Source organism: Symphalangus syndactylus, chromosome 23 (assembly GCF_028878055.3).
Source record: "Symphalangus syndactylus isolate Jambi chromosome 23, NHGRI_mSymSyn1-v2.1_pri, whole genome shotgun sequence".
In the NCBI taxonomy this organism is placed as follows: Eukaryota; Metazoa; Chordata; class Mammalia; order Primates; family Hylobatidae; genus Symphalangus; species Symphalangus syndactylus.
Genome location: NC_072445.2, coordinates 50,161,764 through 50,184,812, shown reverse-complemented (window position 1 = coordinate 50,184,812; position 23,049 = coordinate 50,161,764). Strand labels below are relative to the sequence as shown.

The 23,049-nt window shown below is 37.6% G+C and overlaps 1 protein-coding gene across 8 annotated transcripts in view; it reads left to right on the top strand.

Annotated features, from left to right (window-relative positions):
* CDKAL1 (CDK5 regulatory subunit associated protein 1 like 1) overlaps positions 1-23,049 on the top strand; it is a 759,164-nt gene that overhangs the window by 201,965 nt on the left and 534,150 nt on the right. For all 8 annotated transcript variants that reach the window (XM_063632136.1, XM_063632135.1, XM_063632137.1 and 5 more), the window contains one exon: positions 16,268-16,316. In XM_063632136.1, coding sequence (XP_063488206.1) covers positions 16,268-16,316 — 49 coding nt within the window. The remainder of the gene's footprint in view (positions 1-16,267; positions 16,317-23,049) is intronic.

Sequence of the window (23,049 nt, the reverse complement as noted above, 5' to 3'; positions counted from 1 at the left end):
TTTGTCTTTTTGAGAATGTCATATAAATGAATATATTACTTGTGTCTTTTTTCTTTTCCTTAGCACAGTGCCTTCAGTATTCATCCACGTTGTTTCATTTATCAGTAGTTGTTACTTTTTAGTGCCTAGAATTATTTCACTGTGCGGGTGGACCACAGTTATCTCTTCACCAGTTGATGGATATGTGTGTTGTTTTCAGCTAAAGGCTATTACGAATAAAGCTTCCATAAACATTCATCCACAAGTTTTTGTGTAGATACATGTTTTTATTTTTCTGGGGTAAATAAATACCTGGGATTGCCAGGTCATATGGTAAGCATCTCTTTTGCCTTTTAAGAAGCTGCCAGTGTTTTCCAAAGTGGCTATTCCATTTTGCATTTCTATCACCAGTCCCAGCTGCTTCACATCTTAATCAGTACTTAGTATTGTCAATTTTTAAAAACATTTGACAATTCTACTAGGTGTGTTAGTGATATCTCATTGTAGTTTTAATTTGCTTTTCACTGTTGACTAATGATGTTGAGCATATTTTCATGTGCTTCTATATATCTTCGATAAGGTATTCAAATCTCCTATAGGACCCATGTCCAGGAGATATAATGACTCCAACTAAATAGTAAGAAATCAACCTGTTTTAACATGGAGAAAATATTTGTCAGTCTTTTTTTTTCTTTCATAATTTTTAAAGTTTATTTTTTGAGACGGAGTCTTGCTCTGTCCCCCAGGCTGGAGTGCAGTGGCGCGATTTCGGCTCACTGCAAGCTCCGCCTCCCAGGTTCACGCCATTCTCCTGCCTCAGCCTCCCGAGTAACTGGGACTACAGGCGCCCGCCATCACGCCCGGCTAATTTTTTGTATTTTTAGTAGAGACGGGGTTTCACTGTGTTAGCCAGGATGGTCTCGATCTCCTGACCTCGTGATCCACCCGCCTTGGCCTCCCAAAGTGCTGGGATTACAGGCTTGAGCCACCGCGCCCGGCTAAAGTTTATTTTAAAGAGAGATGAGATCTCACTTTGTTGCCCAGGCTGATCTCAAACTCTTGGGCTCAGATCCTCCTGCCTTGGCCTCCCAAAATGCTGAGATTATAGGCGAACATTAAAAAAAAAAAAAAAAGCCCTCTCATATTCAACCATTATATCTCATTTATATATATTTTTAAAAATAAATTTTGTTGTACATATGTGTAGTTTGTAACATGATGTTTGGGATACATATATAGTGAAGCAGATTTATATATCAATCATCTCAGACTTACTATTTTTGTGTCAAGAGCAGCCAAAATCTGCTTATTTAGCATAATCCCTAACCCATTTCCAGCTCTCCTTCCCTTACCTCTGGTAACCAGTGTTTTTAAATTATTTCTGTGTATTTGAGCTTTTTCTTTTCTTTAATCCCACACATATCTAAGATCATGCATTATTTTTCTTTCTGTGTTTGGCTTATTTCACTTAGCATAATGTCCTCCATGTCTTTCCATGTTGTGACAAGTGGCAGGATTTCCTCCTTTTTAAAGGCTGAATAATAAATATTCCATTGTATAGATACACCACAAGGCACTTAGGTTATTTTCAATCTGGGCTGTTGTGAATAATGCTGCAATGAATATTGGAGTAGAGATACCTTTATGAGGTAGGGATTTCATCTCCTTTTGATATATACACCAAAGAGGGATTACTGGCTCATATTTGTCATTTTTTATTGTGTTTTAAAATTTTGATATAGTTAGAAACATGGAGTTTTGGAGGGTGGGCAGGTAATTTGTAATGTGGTTTCAACATTTGAAAGCTATGTTCCCTGAGGAAACGTCTGATAAAGTGTCTAATGTTTTCTTTCTCTCTCTCACCTTTTTTTAAAATATGAAAAGGATTTATCCAACTGTCAATCCATTTGTGTGTTACTGTGATGGACACTTACTGATAGGCTCTATAGAGCCACGGATTTTATTATTATTTTACATATTTATATATACTGTGCATTTACCTTCTCTGCCTAGTACAGTTTCTGGCTTAATAAATATTTTTTGAGTGAGTATTAAATTATAAGATATGGATTTAACTTTAATTTTTTTCATATTGTTCCTAGTTATTTCAGCAGCATTTGTTTAAAAATTTTTCCTTCTTCCTTTTATGATGCTAACTCTATCATATGTTTATGTGTTCCTTCCTCTCCCCTCCCCTTCCTTCCTTTCCCCTCTCCTCTCTTTTCTTTCCTTCTCTTTCTTTCGAGGCAAGGTCTTACTCTGTCCCTGAGGATGGAATGTGATGGTGCACTCATAGCTCACTGTAGCCTTGACTTCTGGGCTCAAGCGATCCTCCCACCTCAGCCTCCCAAGTAGCTGAAACGATAAGCACATGCCACCATGCTGAACTCATTTTTAAATTTTTTGTAGAGACAGAGTTTTGCTATGTTGCCCAGCCTTGTCTCGAACTCCTTGGCTCAATGGATCCTCCTGACTCAGCCTCCCAAAATACTGGGATTACAGGCATGAGCCACTGCGCCCAGCCCATGTTTATTTCTTAATTAGTATATTAGTTTTCTTTGCTGCTCTAACAGAGTATCACAAATGTAGTAGTTTATTTTTATTTATTTATCTTTATTTTCTTTTTTTAATTAAATAGAGACAGGTTCTCCCTATGTTGCCCAGGCTGGTTTCAAACTCCTGGACTCAAGCAATCATCCCACATTGGTCTCCCAAAGTGATGGGATTACAGGCGTGTGCCTCTACACTCGGCTAAATGTAGTAGTTTAAAACAACACATATTGTGTTATCTTACAGTTTTGGAGGTCAGAAGTTGGATGTGGGTTTTACTGGACTAATATAAAGGTATTAGCAGGACAGCATGTTTTTGTGGAGGCTCTAGGGGAGAGGCTATTTCCGTGCCTTTTCCAGCTGCTATAGGTTGCCGTGTTCCTTGGCTTGTGGGCCTTTCCTCCATCTTGAAAGCCAGCAAGGCCATCTCTTCCTCACACATGTTCTGTCATCGCTTCACTCTGCCCACAGGTGGGAAAGGTTCTCAGGTTCTTTTGACACCCATGTGGTTACGTTGGGCCTACCTGGATAATCCATGTTAATCTTATCTCAGGTCCCTAATCTTGATCACATCCAGAAAGTTCTGTTTGCCATGTAAAGTAACATAGTCACAGGTTCAAGGATTAGGACTTGGATGTCTTTGGGAGATCATTATTCTGCCTTTTATGTATAATAGAAGTTATGTTTTGGCTTCCCTGGGCTGCATTGGAAGAAGAAGAATTGTCTTAGGCCACACCTAACATACGCTAACGCTAACACTAACAATAGATGATGAGCTAAAAAAAAAATCGCCAAAAAGAAATCTAATAATGTTTTAAGAAAGTTTATGAGTTTGTGTTGGGCCACATTGAAAGCTGTCCTGGGCCACACAGGGCCCAGAGGCCATCGGTTGGACAAGCTTGATGTATAAAATTGTTTATTGATTGGTATTTTACATCTCTAATGTGTATTTGTTTTAGTTATAATATTACTCTGTTTAACTTTAGTATCACTTTTTAAATTATCGTTTAATTTGTAACATGTTCTGTTATTTAACAGGAGTATTCTGATATCCCAAACAATGTTTCTGTGTGTGATTGAGCTTAGCCTGTTGAATTTTATTGCTGAAGGGGTTTTGTGCCTCCTTTACCCCTCACCCCTACAGAAAGTTTAATAGGTATTTTAGTTGCATTTAAGAGGACGAGAGGTTCCTGGTACCGATCCTCATTTTACTGGCACCCTTCTAGCCTGGCTTCATCTTTCAATTAGTTATTTTTATCTCTAACTCAGTATTAGTCACTCACTGGTACCATTCAGGTGAAATATGCCTTCAGTGGTATGAGGAATGTACTGTCACGTAACTTTTGTTGAAAGGGCGATTTCTACCTTTGGGGAAGAATCTTTTTGAATGAAGAGATTAAAGATGAAAATATACTGGGAGATGAGTGTTAAAGTTAAATCACACATAACATCAAATGCTCTTTTGTGTTACACAGCAAACTTGCTCACGGGCTTGTGAGTTCAAGAAAAATCTTCTCATAGCATTGAAACACATTAAGCTAGCTTAGTGACTGCTGTCAGCTTCCCCACATTTAAGGGATTTGGAAATTGAGCCCTCCCCCATTACTATGTAAGGTAGGGACTTGGCTTAATAGAGAAGTTAATATTGAACTTTGACTTGTCAGATGCTGATTATTCAATCAAACTTCGTTATGGTAAAGGGGAAACATCTGAATATGTATCTGGCGGAAAAGACTTTATGTGTATACTTCTTAATGGAGATGGAAAGAAGGGCATTTCTTTCCTTTTTTATTGTATATATTTAAGGTGTACAATGTTTTTATATATACATAGTGAAATGATTACTAGAATCAAGCAAAATAACTTATCCATCTCCTTCTGTAGTTACTTTTTATGTTTGTGTGTAGTAAGAGCACCTAATATCTACTCTTATCAGATTTTCCGTATACAATATTAAATATAGCCCTGATGATGTAATTAGATCTCTAGACTTGTCCTACATAACTGCAACTTTGTACCCTTTGATCTACTTCACATTTTTCTCCCCCTCCCCACCCCTGGTAATCCCCAGGCTACTCCCTGTTTCTCTGTATTTGACTTGTTTTAAGTAAAGATTTTATACACAATTGAAATCATGCATTTTTTTTTCCCTGTGTCTGGCTTAGTTTACTTAGCATAATGTCCTCCAGGTTCATCAGTGTTGTCACAGATGACTGGATATCCTTTTAAAAATGTTGAATAATATTCCATTACTTAAATATACCACAATTATTTTATTCATCCATCGATGGATACTTAGGTTGTTTTCACATCTTGGTTATTGTGTATAATGCTGCATTGAACTTGAGAGCACAGATGTCTCTACAGAGTGCTGATTTCATTTCCTTTGGATTTGTAAGGATTGCTGGATCATATGGTAGTTCTATTTTGAAGTCTTTGAGGAATCTTCATACTGTTTTCCATAATGGTTGTACCAGTTTACTTTCCTACCAACAGTGCATAAGGGTTCTCTCTTCTCTACTTCTTCTCTGATACTCATTATTTATTGTCTCTTTGGCATGGCCATCCTCAATGAGGTGATAGCTCATTGTGGTTTTGATTTGTCTTTCCCTAATCATAGTGATGTTGACCACCTTTTTATGTATGTTTTCATTGGCCATTTGTATGTTTCCTTTGGAAAAATGTCTATTCAGGTCCTTTGCCCATTTTTAAATAAGGTTATTTATTATTATTATTATTATTAATTATTTTGCCATTGAGTTGTATGAATTCCTTGTATATTTTGGATGTGAACCCCTTATCAGGTATATGGTTTGCAAATATTTTCTCCCAATCCATAGGCTGCCTTTTCATTCAGTTGATTGCTTCCCTTGCTGTGCAGAAGCATTTTAGCTTGATGTAGTCCCATTTGTTTGTTTTTGCTTTTTGTTGCCTGAGCTTTTGGTGTGATATCCAAAAAATCAGTGCCAAGGCCAATGTCAAAGATCTTTTTCCCTATGTTTAAGGAGAGAGAGTTTCCTCCCAGGAATTTTACAGTGTCAGGTCTTACATTTAGACCTATAACTGGAGCTGATTTTTATGTATGGTATAGTATACAGATTCAATGCAGTTTCTATCAAAATTCCAATGACATTGTTTGCAAATATAGAAAAACAGTTCTAAAATTTGTATGAAACCACAGGAGACTCTGAATAGCCAAAACAGTCTTGAAAAAGAAAAAGTTGGAGACATAACACTTTCTGATTTAAAATTACAGTCTAAAGCTATTGTGGCTAGCAGTGGTTTGTGCCTGTAATTGCAGCAACTCCAGAGGCTGAAGTGAGAGGATCTCTTGAGGCCGAGAATTTGAGATCAGCCTGTGCAACATATTGAAACCTTGTCTCTAAAATAATAATAATGATAATAATAACAATAACAAAAATTAGCCTGGCATGATGGCATACTCCTGTAGTTCCAGCTACTTGGGAGGCTGAGGCGGGAGGGTTGCTTGAGCCGAGGAGTTCCAGGCTGTGGCGAGTTGTTGTGATTGTGCCACTGCACTCCAGTTCCAGCTTGGGAAAGAGAGCAAGGCTCTGTTTCTAAAAAAAAAAAAAAAAAAAAAAAAAAGCTATAGTAATCAAAACAGTATGGTACTGGCATAAAAACAGACACATAGACAAATGGGAACAGAACAGAGATCCTAGAGATAAAGCCAAGCATACCAAGGATATGCACTAAACTAAAGTTTTTTCAACAAGCCCACCAAGAAGACACACTGGGGAAAGGATAGTCTCTTTATGGTGTTGGGAAAACTGGAGAGCCACATGCAAAAGAATGAAACAGGACCTGGGTATCACTTTTTCCTTTTACAGATCAGTGGAGTTTTCAGGTAGTTTTAAAGTTTTGGTTGTGGTATTTTTTAATTGGAATTAAAATGACATTGTCTTTTTATTTATTTATATACAATCAAAATTAAGACAGCTAATAAGAAAGTACTTTGCATGTATGTTTGTTTGTGTGTGTGTGTGTGTGTGTGTGTGTGTGTGTGTGTGTATATATATATATATATATATATAATGTATTAACTTCTTTTACTCCTGAAAGGATTTGAGGTATCTTGGGATAAAATCAAGAGATAGTAAAACCCCAGCCAGATTCATGCAGTCTTAATAAGAGTCATACCAACTAATAGAGAAATATGGACAAAGAGCAGTTTTTCGCATTTTTAGTATAATTAGCCTGAGCAATGTTGCTAATATTATTCTATTAACCCTCCAGTGGCTTTCATTTGCAAATAGAATAAAATTTAAACCACATAACATGAACTGTAAGGTCTCACATAGTCTTTCTCCCATCATTATGTGACCTCATCTCTTACCACTGTGTCCCTAATTGCTGGCCTTCTTTTGACCACACAACCCATTTATGTTATTTCAGCCTCTCAGACCTTGTACTTACTCTTCTGCCGGAGGTTCGCATTGATGACTCTGTCAGTGGTTCAGGTCCCTGGACTGATGCTACCTATTCAGTAAGTTTAACTGGACCACTGTAGAAAAATTTTGCTCTCTACCTCCTACCACTAATCCCAGATTTTGTTTTTTTCTTTTCTTTTTTTTTTTTTGAGATGGAGTCTCACTCTATCCCCCAGGCTAGAGTGCAGTGGCGCGATCTCAGCTCACTGCAAGCTCCGCCTCCCAGGTTCACACCATTCTCCTGCCTCAGCCTCCTGAGTAGCTGGGACTACGGGTGCCCACCACCACGCCCGGCTATTTTTTTGTATTTTTAGTAGAGATGAGGTCTCACTGTGTTAGCCAGGATGGTCTCGATCTTCTGACCTTGTGATCCGCCCACCTCGGCCTCCCAAAGTGCTGTGATTACAGGTGTGAGCCACCATGCCCAGCCCCAGATTTTCTTTTTCTTTTCCTTTTTTTTTTTTTTTTTTTTTAAATAAAGACGAGGTCTCACCGTGTTGCCCAGGGTGGTTTCAAACTCCTAGGCTCAAACAATCTTGCCACCTCAGCCTCCCAGAGTGCTGTGATTATAGGCATGAACCACTACACCTGGCCCCAGATTTTAATTTCTTCATAGTGTCTGTCATTGTAGCAAATGAAGATTTTCCATTATTTGCATGTTTCTTTCCCCTAATTAGACTGTAAGGTCCATGAAGCAGAGATGTATTTTTTGTTTGTTTGAGACAAGGCTTCGCCCTGTCACTCAGGCTGGAGTGCAATGATGTGATCACGGCACACTGCAGCCTTGACTTCCTGGGCTCAAGTGATCCTCCCAGCTCAGCCTCCCAAGTAGCTGGGACTACAGGCACATGCCACCACACACGGCTAATTTTTCATTTCTGTAAAGATGGTGTCTCTAGTTTTCCAGGCTGGTCTCAAACTCCTGGGCTCAAGTGATTCTCCCGCCTCGCCCTCCCAAAGTAGGGACATTGTATTTTTCACTGTTATGTCTCCAGTTACTAGAACTTTGTAGTTCACGGTTAGTGTTTAACAAATATTTTTCAAATGAATGTATTTATGCCAATGGTGATTTGTGGGGGAGAGTTTGGAGAAAATAGTTGTTGTCTGAGTCTCTTGAAAGTTCAGGTTCAGTTGAATGGCATTTTATGATCATTTAATAATAACCTCCATGTGCATAGGAAAAGGGAGATTCATCAAGTGGACCACCTATCTGCCATTCCTGGACAAGATCTACTAGGAATCATTGGCAAAAATCTATCTTGATATCCTTGTGCCTCAATTCTCTCAACCTCAGAAATAACAGTACTAACAGCCAGGCGCGGTGACTCACGCCTGTAATCCCAGCACTTTGGGAGGCCGAGGCGGGCGGATCACTTGAGGTCAGGAGTTCGAGATCAGTCTGGCCAACATGGTGAAACCCTATCTCTACTAAAAATACAAAAATTAGCCGTGCGTGGTGGCAGGCACCTGTAATCCCAGCTACCCAGGAGGCTAAGGCAGGAGAATCACTTGAACCCGGGAAGTGGAGGTTGTAGTGAGCTGAGATTACACCACTGCACTCCAGCCTGAGCAACAGAGTGAGACTCTGTCTCAAAAAAAAGAAATAACAGTACTGTCTCCTCCTGCCTAGTAGTGTTTGAAGATTAAGTGTGATAATGCACGTGAAGTGTCAGTGTAGAGCATGAAACAGAGTAATTGTTCAAGAAATGTTAGCTGTCACTGTGTTATTCTTAGTCATTAACTTATCTAGCTGCTGGTTTTTCAGGAAAAAAGATACTTCAAGTGCATACTAAAACAGAGCCTTCGACTGCAGAGTAGTATCAGCTTGTTCTCTGACAGCTTCAAATGAGTGGACTTTTTTTTTTTTTAAAGCCTAGTTGGCAAAATTGTGTTTGAGATGTATGTTCATTTCCTAAGGCTGCCATAACAGATTACTGTAAACTGGGTGGCTCCCTTAGCCATTCCCTAAAGCTGCACTTTTCAGTGTGGCTGCAGTAGCCACATATTACTATTTAAATATGAATTAAGTTCCTCAGTAACAGTAGCCACATTTGAAGTCTGTAATAACCACATGTGGCTAGTGACTATCATAGTGGATGGCACAACATATAAACATTTCCATCATTGCAGAAGGTCCTGCTGATAGCACTGCTCTGAATGATTAGGATACTTTAGAATAACATTTTTATTTGCTTTGGGTGCCATTGTATAGGCTTGTTTCTTCAATACATGTCTGGTTATAAATTTGGAATAGTTGATAATAGCTGAATAAAATATTTTTGTGGATTTCTTTTTAAAGTTCTGCAGTAGAATGACTCATTAATGTTATTTATGAATTGTTTATGCACCAACTCCTTTCTTCATTGTTGAGAACATATGGAGTTAGTAATAGAACATACTGCATGTCTTTTTTGTGTATATTTATAACTAAGTGCCTCAAGGACACAAGATACTGTTTTATTTATTTTATTTGAATTACATGCTAGAGAATAAGCTCTTGTGTATTCAGAGTCTCAATTTATAGTATTAATTAAGAACAACTGTCCTTTTCTCCCAGAATGAGTTCAATATATTCTTCATTACTGTATGTGAATTTTGAGTTTGTTTTCTTGCTCTCGATTGTTTTTTCTTCTTTCTCTGCCTCCCAGCCTTCTTTTTTTTTCTTCTGACGTTTCCCTCTTCCATGTAACTCCCCTCCCCTGACTCTTCTCTCCCTTTCCTCCTGATCTCCCCTTTTTTCCCTTTTCCCCATTGCTTCCTCCATTGTCTTCCTTACTGGAAACCAAAATGGACATAATATTTTCTTGAAATCATTTAATAAACTTCTGTTTGTAATCAGGTACTTAAATTTTTTTTTTTTATTTTACAGTTTTGCAGATCTTTCTCTTTAAGGTCCTGGGGTTCCCACACACCATCCAGTGATTTAAATTATCATGTGTTGGCAATATCCCACTTCCTGCCATAAAAGCAAATGTAATCAAGTACTATTTTAAATTAGAAGATATATTTTCAGCTATATACATTCAAGCAAATTCCGTGTGACCATCAGGGTCGCCGTCCTCATCAGGGCCATCTTTGTTTCTTCTATGTGCATGCACACATGTACACACACACACACACACACACTCTTAGACTTTTCATTTTGACATAATATCACTCAGAAATGTTGCAAAAATAAAGAGTTCCCATGTGCTCTTTACCCAGATCCCCCAAATGTTAACATTTTAACACATTTTCTCCTTCTCTTTATGTGTACACATTTTCCCCCGATCCCGATCCTTGTGAAAGTGAGCTGCAAACATAATGCCCTTTACTTTTAAATACCCATATATTTCAAAAGCTGTGACACACTCTTTAATCACTATAGGACAATTATCAGTATTAATACAATACTGTAAACTAGTGTATTAGCTTTATTCAGGTATTGCCAATTGTTTCAATACTGTCCTTTATAGGAAATGAAAAGTCTCAGATTCATAGTAGCATTCAGGTCAGGTCTCTTCAGTCTCCTTTAATCTGGAGCATTTCCTGAGTTTTTCCTTGACTTTCATGGCCTTGACATTAGAAGCTTTGACCACTCTCAACTTCTTTTTTTCTTTTTGGTAATAACAACTTTACTGAGATATAATTCACACACTATGCAATTCACCCATTTAAAGTGTACAATTCAGTGCATTTTAGTTTATTCATAGGATTGTATGACCCTTACCACAATCAATTTTAGAACATTTTCATCATTTCAAAAAAAAACCCAGGTACTTCTTAGCACTGCCTTTCATTCTCCCTCTGCCCATCCAAAGACAATCACTAACTGACATTGTCTCTGTAGATTTTCTTATTTTGGACATTTCCTGTTGTGACCTTTTTGTCTGGCTTCTTTCACTTTGCATTTATAGCATGTAACCATACTTCATTCCCTTTTATGGGTTAGTAATATGGTCAGGCACCGCATAACAACTTTAATCAACGATGTATATAAGTCAGCGGTCTCTTTAGATTATAATACAGTATTTTTACTGTACCTTTTATACGTTTAGATTCTTACCATTGTGTATCAGCTGCCTGCAGTATTCAGTACAGTAGCAGGCTGTACAGGTTTGTAGCCTAGGAGCAGTAGGCTATACCATGTAGCCTAGCTGAGTAGTAGGCTGTACCGTCTGGGTTTGTGGAAGTACACTCTGAAGTTCACACAATGAAGCGATGGCCTAACAACACGTTTCTCAGAACATATTCTGTCTTAGTGATGCGTTGCTGTATTTCCTTGTATGCATATGCCACATGTTGTTAATCTGTTCACCAATGGATACTTGCGTTCTCATTTTTTGCCTATTATGAATAATGCTATTACGAACATTTGTGTACAAGTTTTTGTATGGACATGTTTTCATTTTTCTTGGAGTTATAACTAGGATTGACATTACTAGATTATATGGTAACTCTGTTTAATCATTTGAGGAACAGGCACCTTATTTTCCACAGTGCTGCATCATTTTACTACATTCCCATCAGCAATGTATGAAGGTTCCAGTTTCTCCACATTTACACCAACACTCATTATTATCTGTATGTGTGTGTGTGTATTTTAAGAGACAGGGTCTCACTCTGTCACCTACACTGGAGTCCAGTGGTGTGATCATAGGTCACTGTAATTTTGAACTCCTGGGCTCAAGCGGTCTTTCCACCTTAGCCTCTCAAGTAGTTGGGACTACAGGCGAGCACCACTGTGCCCAGCTAATTTTTAAAAATTTTTTGTAGAGACAGGATCTCGCTGTGTTGCCCAAGCTGGGCTCAAACTCCTGGCCTTAAAGTGATCTTCTCATATTGGCCTCCCAAAGTGCTGGGATTACAGGTGTGAGCAACTGCACCTGGCCTGCCTGTCTTTTTGATGATAGTCATCCTACTGGGTGTGAAGTAGTATCTCATTGTGTTTTTTCAATAGTGGTAAACGAAACGTAAAATACAATTGACCACTGTAACCATTTTTAACTGGCGTGGAGTACATTTACATTGTTGTGTAGTCATCACCACTATCCATCTCTAGAATATTTTCATTTTCTCATACTAAAACTCTATACCCATTAAGCAATAGCTCCCTATTCCTCCATTACGGTTCTGATTTGCATTTCCTGGTTGGCTAATGATGTTGAGCATCTTTTCATATATTTATTGGCCATAAGTATATTTTCCTTGGAAAAGTGTCTGTTCAGATTATTTTCCCATTTTTAATTGGGTTGTCTTTTTATTATTGAGTTGTAGAAATTCTTTATAAATTCTAGATATAAGTTCCTTACCAGATATGTGATTTATAAAAGTTTCCTCTCATTTTCTGTGTTGTCATGTTACTTTGTTGATGCTGTCCTTTGAAGTACCAAATGGTTTGAATTTTGATGATGTCCAATTTATTTTTTCTTTTATTGTTTTGTTGTTTGTGCTTTGGCATTACATCCAAGAAATCAGTGTCTAATCTAAGGTTCATGTAGATTTATGGCTGTGTTTTCTTTTAAGAGTTTTATAGTTTTAGCTTACCTTCAACTTTTTAACAGACTGCTTTCTCTGCATGTTCTGACTTTTCTCTAGAAATATGGCTTCTTATTCAGTCCATGTGCTACAAGAGTAGATGCAGTGCTTTTGAGCTTTTATAAACTGCATAGGAAAACATTTTTCTTTCTGGTGTCATCATGGAATTATCTTGTATTTTATTTATTTTTTGGTCTGTCTTCTATCCTTAATTGATATCTTGGTCATTCACCCACATCCAGTAGGAAATTTGACCAACTCTTTCTTATCCTATTCATGTCTGTATTATCTTTGGCAATCTGAGTGTCTGGATATAATGTCTTGGCAACATTGTCACCTCTCACTTCATCATACATCAGTTCCAGCAGTCATCACCTACACCTTGTTTCAGCAACCTATTCCCATTGCCAGATACTGGACCTTACTATTCTTTAGAAATACTAAATGCCTGTGTCTGTACTCTGGTTATAACTTTCTGTCCTTTTTCTTTTCTCCTTCCTTTTTTTCCCCTTCATTTTTTTCTTTCTCCAACCCCCAGCCACTTCATTTCTTCTTTTCTGGCTCTATTTCTTTCCCTGTCTAACCTATTTGCCAAACTTTGTCTCATCTAAAATGCATAGTCAACTTTCCTTGTTCTGTTTTCTTTCTAGTCCATTCCACAAATCTCTGAGTGTTGTTTCATCAGTTGTTTCAACCATCCTGGTATAATTTAGATGCTCAATAATTGATGAGTGAATAAATGGTGGTATTAACAAACCTTGGGTCAATCTGTTTGTCTGTTTGGCTCCTACTGTAGAACTGCTGGAACTTGAGAAAAATTATAGCTCTACTTGGAGTTATTGTTATAAATTCATGGTCACATATTTCAACTGGTGTCCCAATACTGTGTGGTGAATTTTATGTGTTCCTAGTCATCACTGTCTCTTGTTGTCTGTAATAGGTATTTGTAAACATTCATTCTGTTACTGTTTTACGATATGCTTTCTAACTCTTAGCAGATGAACTTCCTGCTTACTTCACTGAGAAAAATTGAGGGCAACAAGTGGGAATTTGCTTAGATCCTCCCTGACTTCTACAAGAGAACTAGCATCTTTTCCCATGCTTTACCCCTAACCTCTTCTTTCAGGAGACAAAGAGTTGGCTCTTTTCTCACTCTGACTTGTCCTCTATTCATGTTTTAGATTTTGCTTGGTCTACTTCCTGAAGATCATTGCTCCATCACTTGTTTTTCAGTCTGCAACTCCTTTGCCTACTGCCTTTCTCTGCTCAAACTGCAAAAAAAGAAATAAATAGTTACTTGTACGAACCTAAACCAAAACATAATATACTCAATATTCTCTAGCCATCAAGAGTCTTTCTTCTCCTTCCCTTTCTCCCCAGCTTTTTACTAAGAGTGGTCAAATTAACTCTCTCTATTTTCTTACGTATAATTCATTACTACTGAACTCACTGCTTTCCCTAAGTTTGATTCCCGTATTGTTAAATCAAACATATTCATTTTAGTCTGTATGCCTATATCTCTGTAGTATTTGACACTGTTGGTCACTTCCTCCTCTTTGAAATCTTTGTTCTGCTGGCTTCTTCAATCACATTCTGTATGGAAGCCACATGGGCTCTTATAAGAAAACCAGGGCCTAATGGATCCATTGTTTCCTGGTAGATGCATCTCCAGTTAGGTAGGTTTGTTGGGGGCTGAAAACCTAACGTTGTCTGAGATTTACTTGCCTTTGGCAGTTTCTCAGTAATTATTGTTGCTGCTGCCATCATGTTGGGCTGAGTGGTCAGAGGTAGAATGGAGTTCAGGTCTGCTCTCACAAGCCTTTCCTCATTTTCTGTAAGATACTGAGACCAAAGGAATATTTTTAAGATAATTACCATTTCCTTCCTTCCTTCCTTCCTTCCTTCCTTCCTTCCTTCCTTCCCTCCTTCCTTCTTCCTTCCTTCCTTCCTTCTCTCCCTCCCTCCCTCTCTCCCTCCCTCCCTTCCTTCCTTCCTTTCTTCCTTCCTTCCTTCTCTCCCTCCCTCCCTCCCTCCCTCCCTCCCTCCCTCCCTCCCTCCCTTCCTCCCTTCCTTCCTTCCTTCCTTCCTTCCTTCCTTCCTTCCTTCCTTTCCTTACGGTGTTGCCCAGGCTTGAGTGCAGTGGCGTGATTTCAGCTCACTGCAACTTCCACCTCCCACCTTCAAATTATTATCCTGCCTCAGCCTCCTGAGTAGCTGGGACTAAGGCGTGCACCACTACACCTGGCTAATTTTTGTATTTTTAATAGAGATAGGGTTTCGCCATGTTGGCCAGGCTGGTCTCGAACTCCTGACCTCAAGTGATCTGCCCCCTCCTAGGCCTGCCAAAATGCTGGAATTACAGGCATGAACCACTGTGGCCAGCCAGCCATTACATTTTTAATAAAGTTTTTTAAACAGGTTCCTCTTGTCTCAGTTGAGTTCATTGCAGCATTGTATAATAATGAAAGAATAGAAATTCTTTCATCAATAGAGGTATGGATGCATGCATCACATCATGGTACATCCATACAGAGAGATAGTAAGGTGAATGAAATAGACCTATAGACTGACAATATATAGAAAAAACATCAAGGCACAGGTGTATTTTATACATATGTATAACCCCCACCAAAGACCCTGGGACCTCACTGTGTTGCCCCAGCTGGTCTTTGTCAATTTTGTGTATCTATTTTATATATTTATTTACACACACACACACACACACACACACACACACACACACACACACCCTCTATCATTTGTAAAAAAAGGATAAAACTATAGAACAGACCTATATGTAAATGTTTGATGCCAGAAAATGTCATGGTATCTGCTCATCACACTATTATTAGTGGTTTCATCTGAGGAGTGGAAATACAGGATAAAAGATGTTATGATTTCTTTCAACTAACTTCTATTTTATATTCTATTTTGTTTGACTTTTTTGTGATATGTCTTCTGTAATAAAACAACAGTAATTTAAGGACTTTTAAAGAAGGATCAACTTTGACTTATTCTTTTTTTAGCTTTGTGAGTCATAATATTATTTTGCTTTTTTCATTTTCCTTTTAAACTCCAGCCATGCTTACTCATTCTCAGTGGGCTTCTCCAATCATAATCCTGTTTAATCATAACCCCAGGAGTCACCCTTGGTTCTCTAGGAAGCATTCCTGGCTCACTTGGTCTGATTTTATTACCTTTCCTCTGTGTTCCCATGGGAAATCTTCCTTAGTCTCTGGTGTATAGAACAGAAGCTGTATTATTTGACTTTGTATTTCATGGACCTGAGTACAGTACCCAGCACATGGTAGGAATTCATTAAAAGGGTTTTGAGTATTAAAATAATAAAGATAGAATTTGGAACAGATCTCCTTAATACTAGCATGTTCTTTTTGTGTAGCTTGTCATTTTATGCCATTTTTTTCTTGAAGTTCTGTGTGAGAAGACATGTGTTAATTAAACTTAAGTTTCTGTCTCAGGATATGTTGAGTATATGTTGATAAGCTATCCTAAAACAACTCCAGGCAGTTTATTTAAATGCAATATGATTTCTTCAGTTATCATTGGAGGATAGGAGGGTGATAATTTCATACTTCATTTTAACACAAAATATTAACATAGGATTTTTTTATAGTATCTCCAAATACATTAAAGGAAACCTGCATTGATGTGCTTAGACAATGTGTAACATTGACTCAAGCATAAGGATAAACACAAATTTTGCTTCTCCGTGTAAGTTACTTGTCTAATCGTTTTTTTTTTTTTTCTAGGTTCAACAGATAGATCGTGTGGTAGAAGTTGTGGAGGAAACAATTAAAGGTAATCGTTGAAAGTGAGATAAACAGATGTATATATTTTCTGAACTACATAATAGAAACACCACTCAGTTAACTCTTGCCAGGCATCTTTATAACAGTTATTGTTTTAGATATAAAATCATAAAATGTTATCCTTGGCTTCATGAATTTGCCAATCTAATATTAGAGGCAGGCACTCTGCTGTATATTTGTTTGGCTTATAAATGAATCAGGCCAAGAGCAATGGCTTACTCCTGTAACCCCAGCGGTGGGGGCTGGGGCTGAGGCTGAGGCTGAGGCTGGAGGATTCCTGAGACCAGGAGTTCAAGACCAGCCTGGGCAAGATAGTGAGATCCTGGGATCTCTGGGGGAGAAAGTTAGCTGGATGCTGTGGTGTGCACCTGTAGTCCCAGCTACTTAGGAGGTTGAAGCAGGAGGATCACTTGGGTCCAGGAGTTCAAGTCTGCAGTAAGCTATAATCGTGTAACTGCACTCCAGCCTGAGCAACACAGTGACACCCTGTCTTTAAAGAATAAATGAATCAGGTCATAGTGGTTCTTTTAAAATATTATTTTATTTTTGTGTAAAATGAATTTAGTTTGAATTTCAGATTGAAAGAATTTAATCAATTTTAAGATAAAGAAATTGGCTGGGCACGGTGGCTCATGCCTGTAATCCCAGCACTTTGGGAGACTGAGGTAGTTGGACTGCTTGAGCCTAGGAGTTTGAGACAAGCTTGGGCAACATGGCGAAACCTCATCTCTACAAAAAATAGAAAAATTAGCTGGGTGTGGTGGGGTGCTCATGTAGACCCATCTACTCAGGAGGCTGAGGTGAGAGGATTGCTTGAGCCTGGGAGGTTGAGGCTGCAGTGAACAGTGATTGCACCATTGCACTCCAGCCCAGTTGACAGAGCGAGATCCTATCTCAAAATAAATAAATAAATAAATAATAAGGAATTTTTTATTTGTACATTTTGTTATCACATAATTAGGTTGTTTTGTAAGTACTTTTAACAGTAATAATTTTGATGCTTGTTCAAGGTGTATTTTTTATAGTTACACTAAAAATTACACAAAGAAAGTAGAATTAAACTTTGCTTATTTTGTTAGCCAACACTCACTGACATAGATTCTTATTGAAGTCACTGTGAAATAAACCATCTTCAACTCTGTGGTATAATTTTAAATTTTTAAAGGCTGTTTCCTATGTTGGATTAGCACAAATGAAAACCAATAATATGTTACTGAAATATTAAGTGAATTGAAAGTCTTACTTAAGTACTGTTTTGTTGTAAATGAGAAATTTATATTTTTTAAAAAACCAGATAGTCTCCACCTGCCAAACTGGAAATTTTAATGCTGCACTTTTCCTTCTAGGTGGTGTCTACTACTTTCCACGTGCTTCTATTCATTAATTTTGAATCATTGCTTTATCAGAGATTATCACAGAATCCATTTCTAATAAATGAGATTTTGAGAATATGAGAATGAGACTATACCTTAATCTTTTTTTATTATTTTTTAATTTTTAAAAATTATTTATTTTATAAATAGAGATGAGATTCTGCCATGTTGCCCAGGCTGGTCTCGAACTCCTGGGCTCAAACGATCCACCCACCTTGGCCTCCAAAAGTGCTGGAATTACAGGCATGAGCTGCCATGCTTGGCCCTTAATCTTCTTTTGATGTTCCAAAATAAAATGAAATATCAGGATTAAAAATTTATAGCAATGATAATTTGAACGTTTTTACAAACTACTTCAACTCCATCTTGGAGAATCCAGAAGTACTGGCATTTATTGTGTACTTACAGTGTGACAGCCACTATATTAAACACTTCACATGGGTTAAGTCATTTAACCTTCATAATAGTACTGTGAAGTGAAGTGGGCATAAATATTTTCCTAATTTTGCAGAGGAAAAGTTGAGACACAGGTACATACAGCTAGTAAGTGACAGCATTGGGATTTGAATCCAGGCAGTCTGGCTCCAAGGCCTGTACGTTATACTGTGATTTATATGATACTGTTATTTCTCTGCTCTCTCTCAGTTGAGATTCACTACCTTAAAGGTTATTTGGTTTAGCGTCTTAAGCAGTGATTTAAGATACTTGAGGGCATTGTTGCCTCATTCATCCTTTGTCTTAAGTACCAGGTATATACTGGCCACTCAATAATTTTTTAAAAAAATTAATGATGATGAAGAATATAGAAAATCTAGGTGATCTTGGTATGGCGTGATTGTTTAGATACAACATCAAAAGTATGATTTATGAAAGAAATAATTGCCAAGTTGGATGTCATTAAGTTGAAAAATTTTTGCTCTATAAAAGACACTGTCAAGAGGATGGGAAGATAAGCCACAGAGTGGGAGAAAATATTTGCAAAATACACATATGATAAAGGACTGTTATCCAAAATATATGAAGACCTCTTAAAACTCAATAATAAGAAAAGGAACAACCCAGTTAAAAAATGGGCAAAAGACCTGAACAGACAATTTACCAAAGAAGATATGCAAATGTCAAATTAGCATATAAAAAGATGTTCGGCATCATATATCCTTCATTAGTGAATTACAAATTAAAGCGCAATGCAATATAGTGGTATGTTAAAACTATATACCTGGTACAATGGTCAAAATCCAAAACATTGACAACAACAAATTCTGGCAAGGATGTGGAGCAACAGAAACTCTCATTTATTGCTGGTGGTAATGCAAAATGGTACAGGTACTTTGAAAGACAGTTTGGCAATTTCTTAAAACTAAACACAGTCTTACATCATCCAGCAGGTGTGCTACTTGATATTTATCCAGATGAGTTGAAAACTTATGTCTATACAAAAACCTGTACACAGTGTTTGTAGTAGCTTTATTCATAATTGCTAAAACTTAGAAGCAACAAAATGGCCCTTTAGTAAGTGAATAGGTAAAGAAACTGTGGTACATGCAGACAATTGAATATTATTTGACACTAAAAGAAATGAGCTAAAAAACCATGAAAAGACATAGAGAGACTTTAAATGCATACTGTGATGTGAAAGACATCAATCTGTAAGGCTACATACTGTATGAGTCCAACTAATTGTACATTGTGGAAAAGGTGAAATATGGAAGGAGTGAAAGGATCAGTTGGTGCCAGTGATTAGAGAGCAGGGAGGGATGTGTAGGCAGAAAACAGAAGATATTTATGACAGTAATTCTATTCTGTATGATGCTGTAATGGTGGACAGTTGTCATTATACATTTGTTCAAATCCTCAGAATGAACACCACCAAGAGTGAACACCACCAAGAGTGAACCCTAATGTAAACTGTGGACTCTTGATGAAAATGATGTGTCAGTGTAGGTTCATTGATTTTAACAAACATACCACTCTGCTGTAGGATGTTGATAGTTGGAGAGGCTGTGTGTGGATTGGGGGCAGTGATGTGTGGAAACTCTGTACTTCTGCTGAGTTTTTCTTTGAATGTAAAGCTACTCTAAAAAATAAAATCTATTTTAGGAAATTAATGGTAGTTAACAGTGTGCTTAGGAGTTTGCCAAATGGCTTGGAGAGATATAATTTCTATAGGAAATCATACAAGACCTGTTACTCCCAGGCTGGGTTAATCATGGATAGCTTCTTACTGATGAGCGTGGACTTGAGTGGATTTACTGGAGTGATTGTGTTTGCATGTAGCTATGAAAGTGAGTCGAAGATGAGGTTGAAGGGGATATTCATTGGCAGGTTTGGTTAGAGGATGGGAAGTTTGATAATTAAGTCTTCATAATGCAACAGGAGAATTTTTTAGATGGAAGGAATAATTTTGATAGCTTTCCTTAGTTTGCAGATCAGGAAGCTGAGCTGTGAAGGAATTACATGATGTTTTTGAGATCTCTTAGTTAATAGAGAACTGTGCCTATCAGTCAACTTCTGTTCATTGCTTTCTATTTCTACTGCCAGTACGTCATTCAGACAGCATATGTCACTGAAATAATGTGGTTTTTACAGCAGTTAGCCAGTTGTTGGTTGTCTTTCAGCAAGTTGTTTTTCTGAGGCTTAGTTTTCTCAGCTTAAAATGGGCAGGATAAAATGGATAAGACTTGAGGTACACAGAACATATTAGGGCATTAGTTCATGTAAATGCTTACCTCTTACTTTCTCCTTAATATAAGAACTGCTGGAAGAATCTAACTGATCTTTGCCATCAGTGACTCTCCTTTCAATCTGACTGCGTATCCTGCCACCATTGACCTGGGATTATTTTATTTCCTGTATGTATACTCTCACTGGTGCCTCTTACCCACCAAATTAATTTGGACTTTCTACGATTTTCACTTCTTTTGTCCATGATTGCTATACATTATACCCTTTGCTCCAGCCAGCTGTGCTGCTTGATGTTTCTTATATATTTTTTCACTGTGCTTTACATTTACTTTATGGTCCTCCACAGAAGTGGATATCTTCTGTTTGTCCTTCCAGATCTATTCTCCATCTTGATCTGTGTCCGTGGAGGCTGACCTGTATGGATTGAATCAGTAAGATTCTTGCCATCTTATGTCCAGTTGGATTTAGCCAATTGGAGGATGTGACAAGAGAGCAAGCTAAGAGTATCCATTCCCATCTCTCCTTCCCTCCCTGCCTATTTTGGGTTGGTTGCTTTCCTTACCCTAAGGTCACAGCTCTTGTCCAGTGACCCTCCCTATTTATCTTTCTCCAGGTTTCTGCAGCTCTTCTCTTCCTTGCTTCTGGGATGGAAACAGCACCCCATTGTTGCCAGCCTCAGAGTACTGCATTGTCTATTGGTTTTCCTAACCCTGCCCAGATTTTAGTAAATCGTTCCTTTATGAAAATCTTCTTAGTTATGCAGTGAGCCATCTGCTTTGCTGGTACCCTGATTGATAAGAAGTTAGCTGTGGAGAAGCAAGGCTCTGCCCAGAAGGGCCAGATGGAATACCGCCTGACAAGAGGATTTTGCTATAACCCTCTTGTTTCCACATTTGATCCCTGTTGGGCTCTCTTCATATCTCATCTTTGAAGGGGCTTTAGACATACAGCCTCTGTCACAGCCTGTTTGCATTCTTCTTATTGCTGCTTATGTTACACCAAGTAGTATTTTAAAAACTGTACTAATAAGGTACTTTGATACTAAAAGCATTTAACTCTATTGTAATTAACATAAAACCATAAAAGCTTGTTTTCATGTATCTGTCTTGATTGTATCAAAATGGCAAATTCTTGATAAGTTATTCTGAAATGGATCTTCATCGTGTTAATAGCGACAAGAAAACTCCATTCATTTGTGGTTTTGGCTTCAGGATATATGAAATTATAATGAATTTAGGATTTTTTCCTATATCACTTTGATAATTTTATAAGGTGTGGAACTGAATGTAAGGAAAGAAATACAGTGTCTAGTGGATTCACATTCGTTTCTGTCTTTTAAAAATATTCGTATGTACCTTAGTCTTGTCTCATATGGTCATTAAAAATATTTTTTTTGTGTGAAAACTATGAAAGGAATATAAATCTGCGTTTCTTCCAAAAAGAGTATGTGAAATCTTCTAAACAAAATATCATTAAAAATAATCTTATCTTTGTGGAAAGATAGTCTAATTGGATATCTTATGACAAATTATTGCAAATAAATTTTACCTATCGACATTAGAAAAATGTTTTTATTATTAAGTCATGTTTCTTCACCAGTCAACCTCTGTTGAGATCCCTATTGTAATTAATATGTTTGCTGGTATTTCTTTCAGTTAGATTCCAAATGCCTCAAGTGGTGGTAATTTAGGATTTTCCCAATGTGGTATATAATTTGCAAGTTTCACTGATTTTCTGTTTTTTCCTAACTTCTCAGTAATTGATGCCATCTTGCACTAGACTGACCTAAATTCCCAGAGTATGTCACCAAGCAGCTTTCTTATTTAAGATATTGCTATTAATCTTCAGTTTGTAAGGTTTTGTACTTTGCATGTGGTACTTATTTAGAGCATAAACTGTTCATAAGTTGAGACTGGGAAGCAGTACTGTATCAAGTGTGGTTTGATCAATGTGAGTGACTGAATAACCACCTTACAGAGCTCAGTGCAGACTTACCTGAGGATGTTTTCCAAACTCAATGAGTAAGTGATTGAGCTTAGATGTGTAGCATGGTATATCTGGGAGGGTATTGGACCACAAAAGCACATCTGCTTTTTTAATAGTTGCATTTCAATAAAATAATTTTTATTGATTTTTTGTTTGTTTTTGTTTTTTTATTTTTTATTCTTTTATTATTATACTTTAGGCTTTAGGGTACATGTGCACAATGTGCAGGTTTGTTACACATGTATCCATGTGCCGTGTTGGTTTGCTGCACCCATTAACTCGTCATTTAGCATTAGGTATATCTCCTAATGCTGTCCCTCCCCCCTCCCCCCAACCCACAACAGTCCCCGGAGTGTGATGTTCCCCTTCCTGTGTCCATGAGTTCTCATTGTTCAATTCCCACCTATGAGTGAGAACATGCGGTGTTTGGTTTTTTGTCCTTGTGATAGTTTACTGAGAATGATGTTTTCCAGTTTCATCCATGTCCCTACAAAGGACATGAACTCATCATTTTTTATGGCCGCATAATATTCCATGGTGTATACGTGCCACATTTTCAAGAACACTTGTATGCATTCCTCTCATTATATGTAATCTCTGATACAGTTAGTATAGTCTGAATGTAGTGGGAAAAAGTTTGTGGATTGCCTTACATATTAGGAATACTTTCCAGTCTCA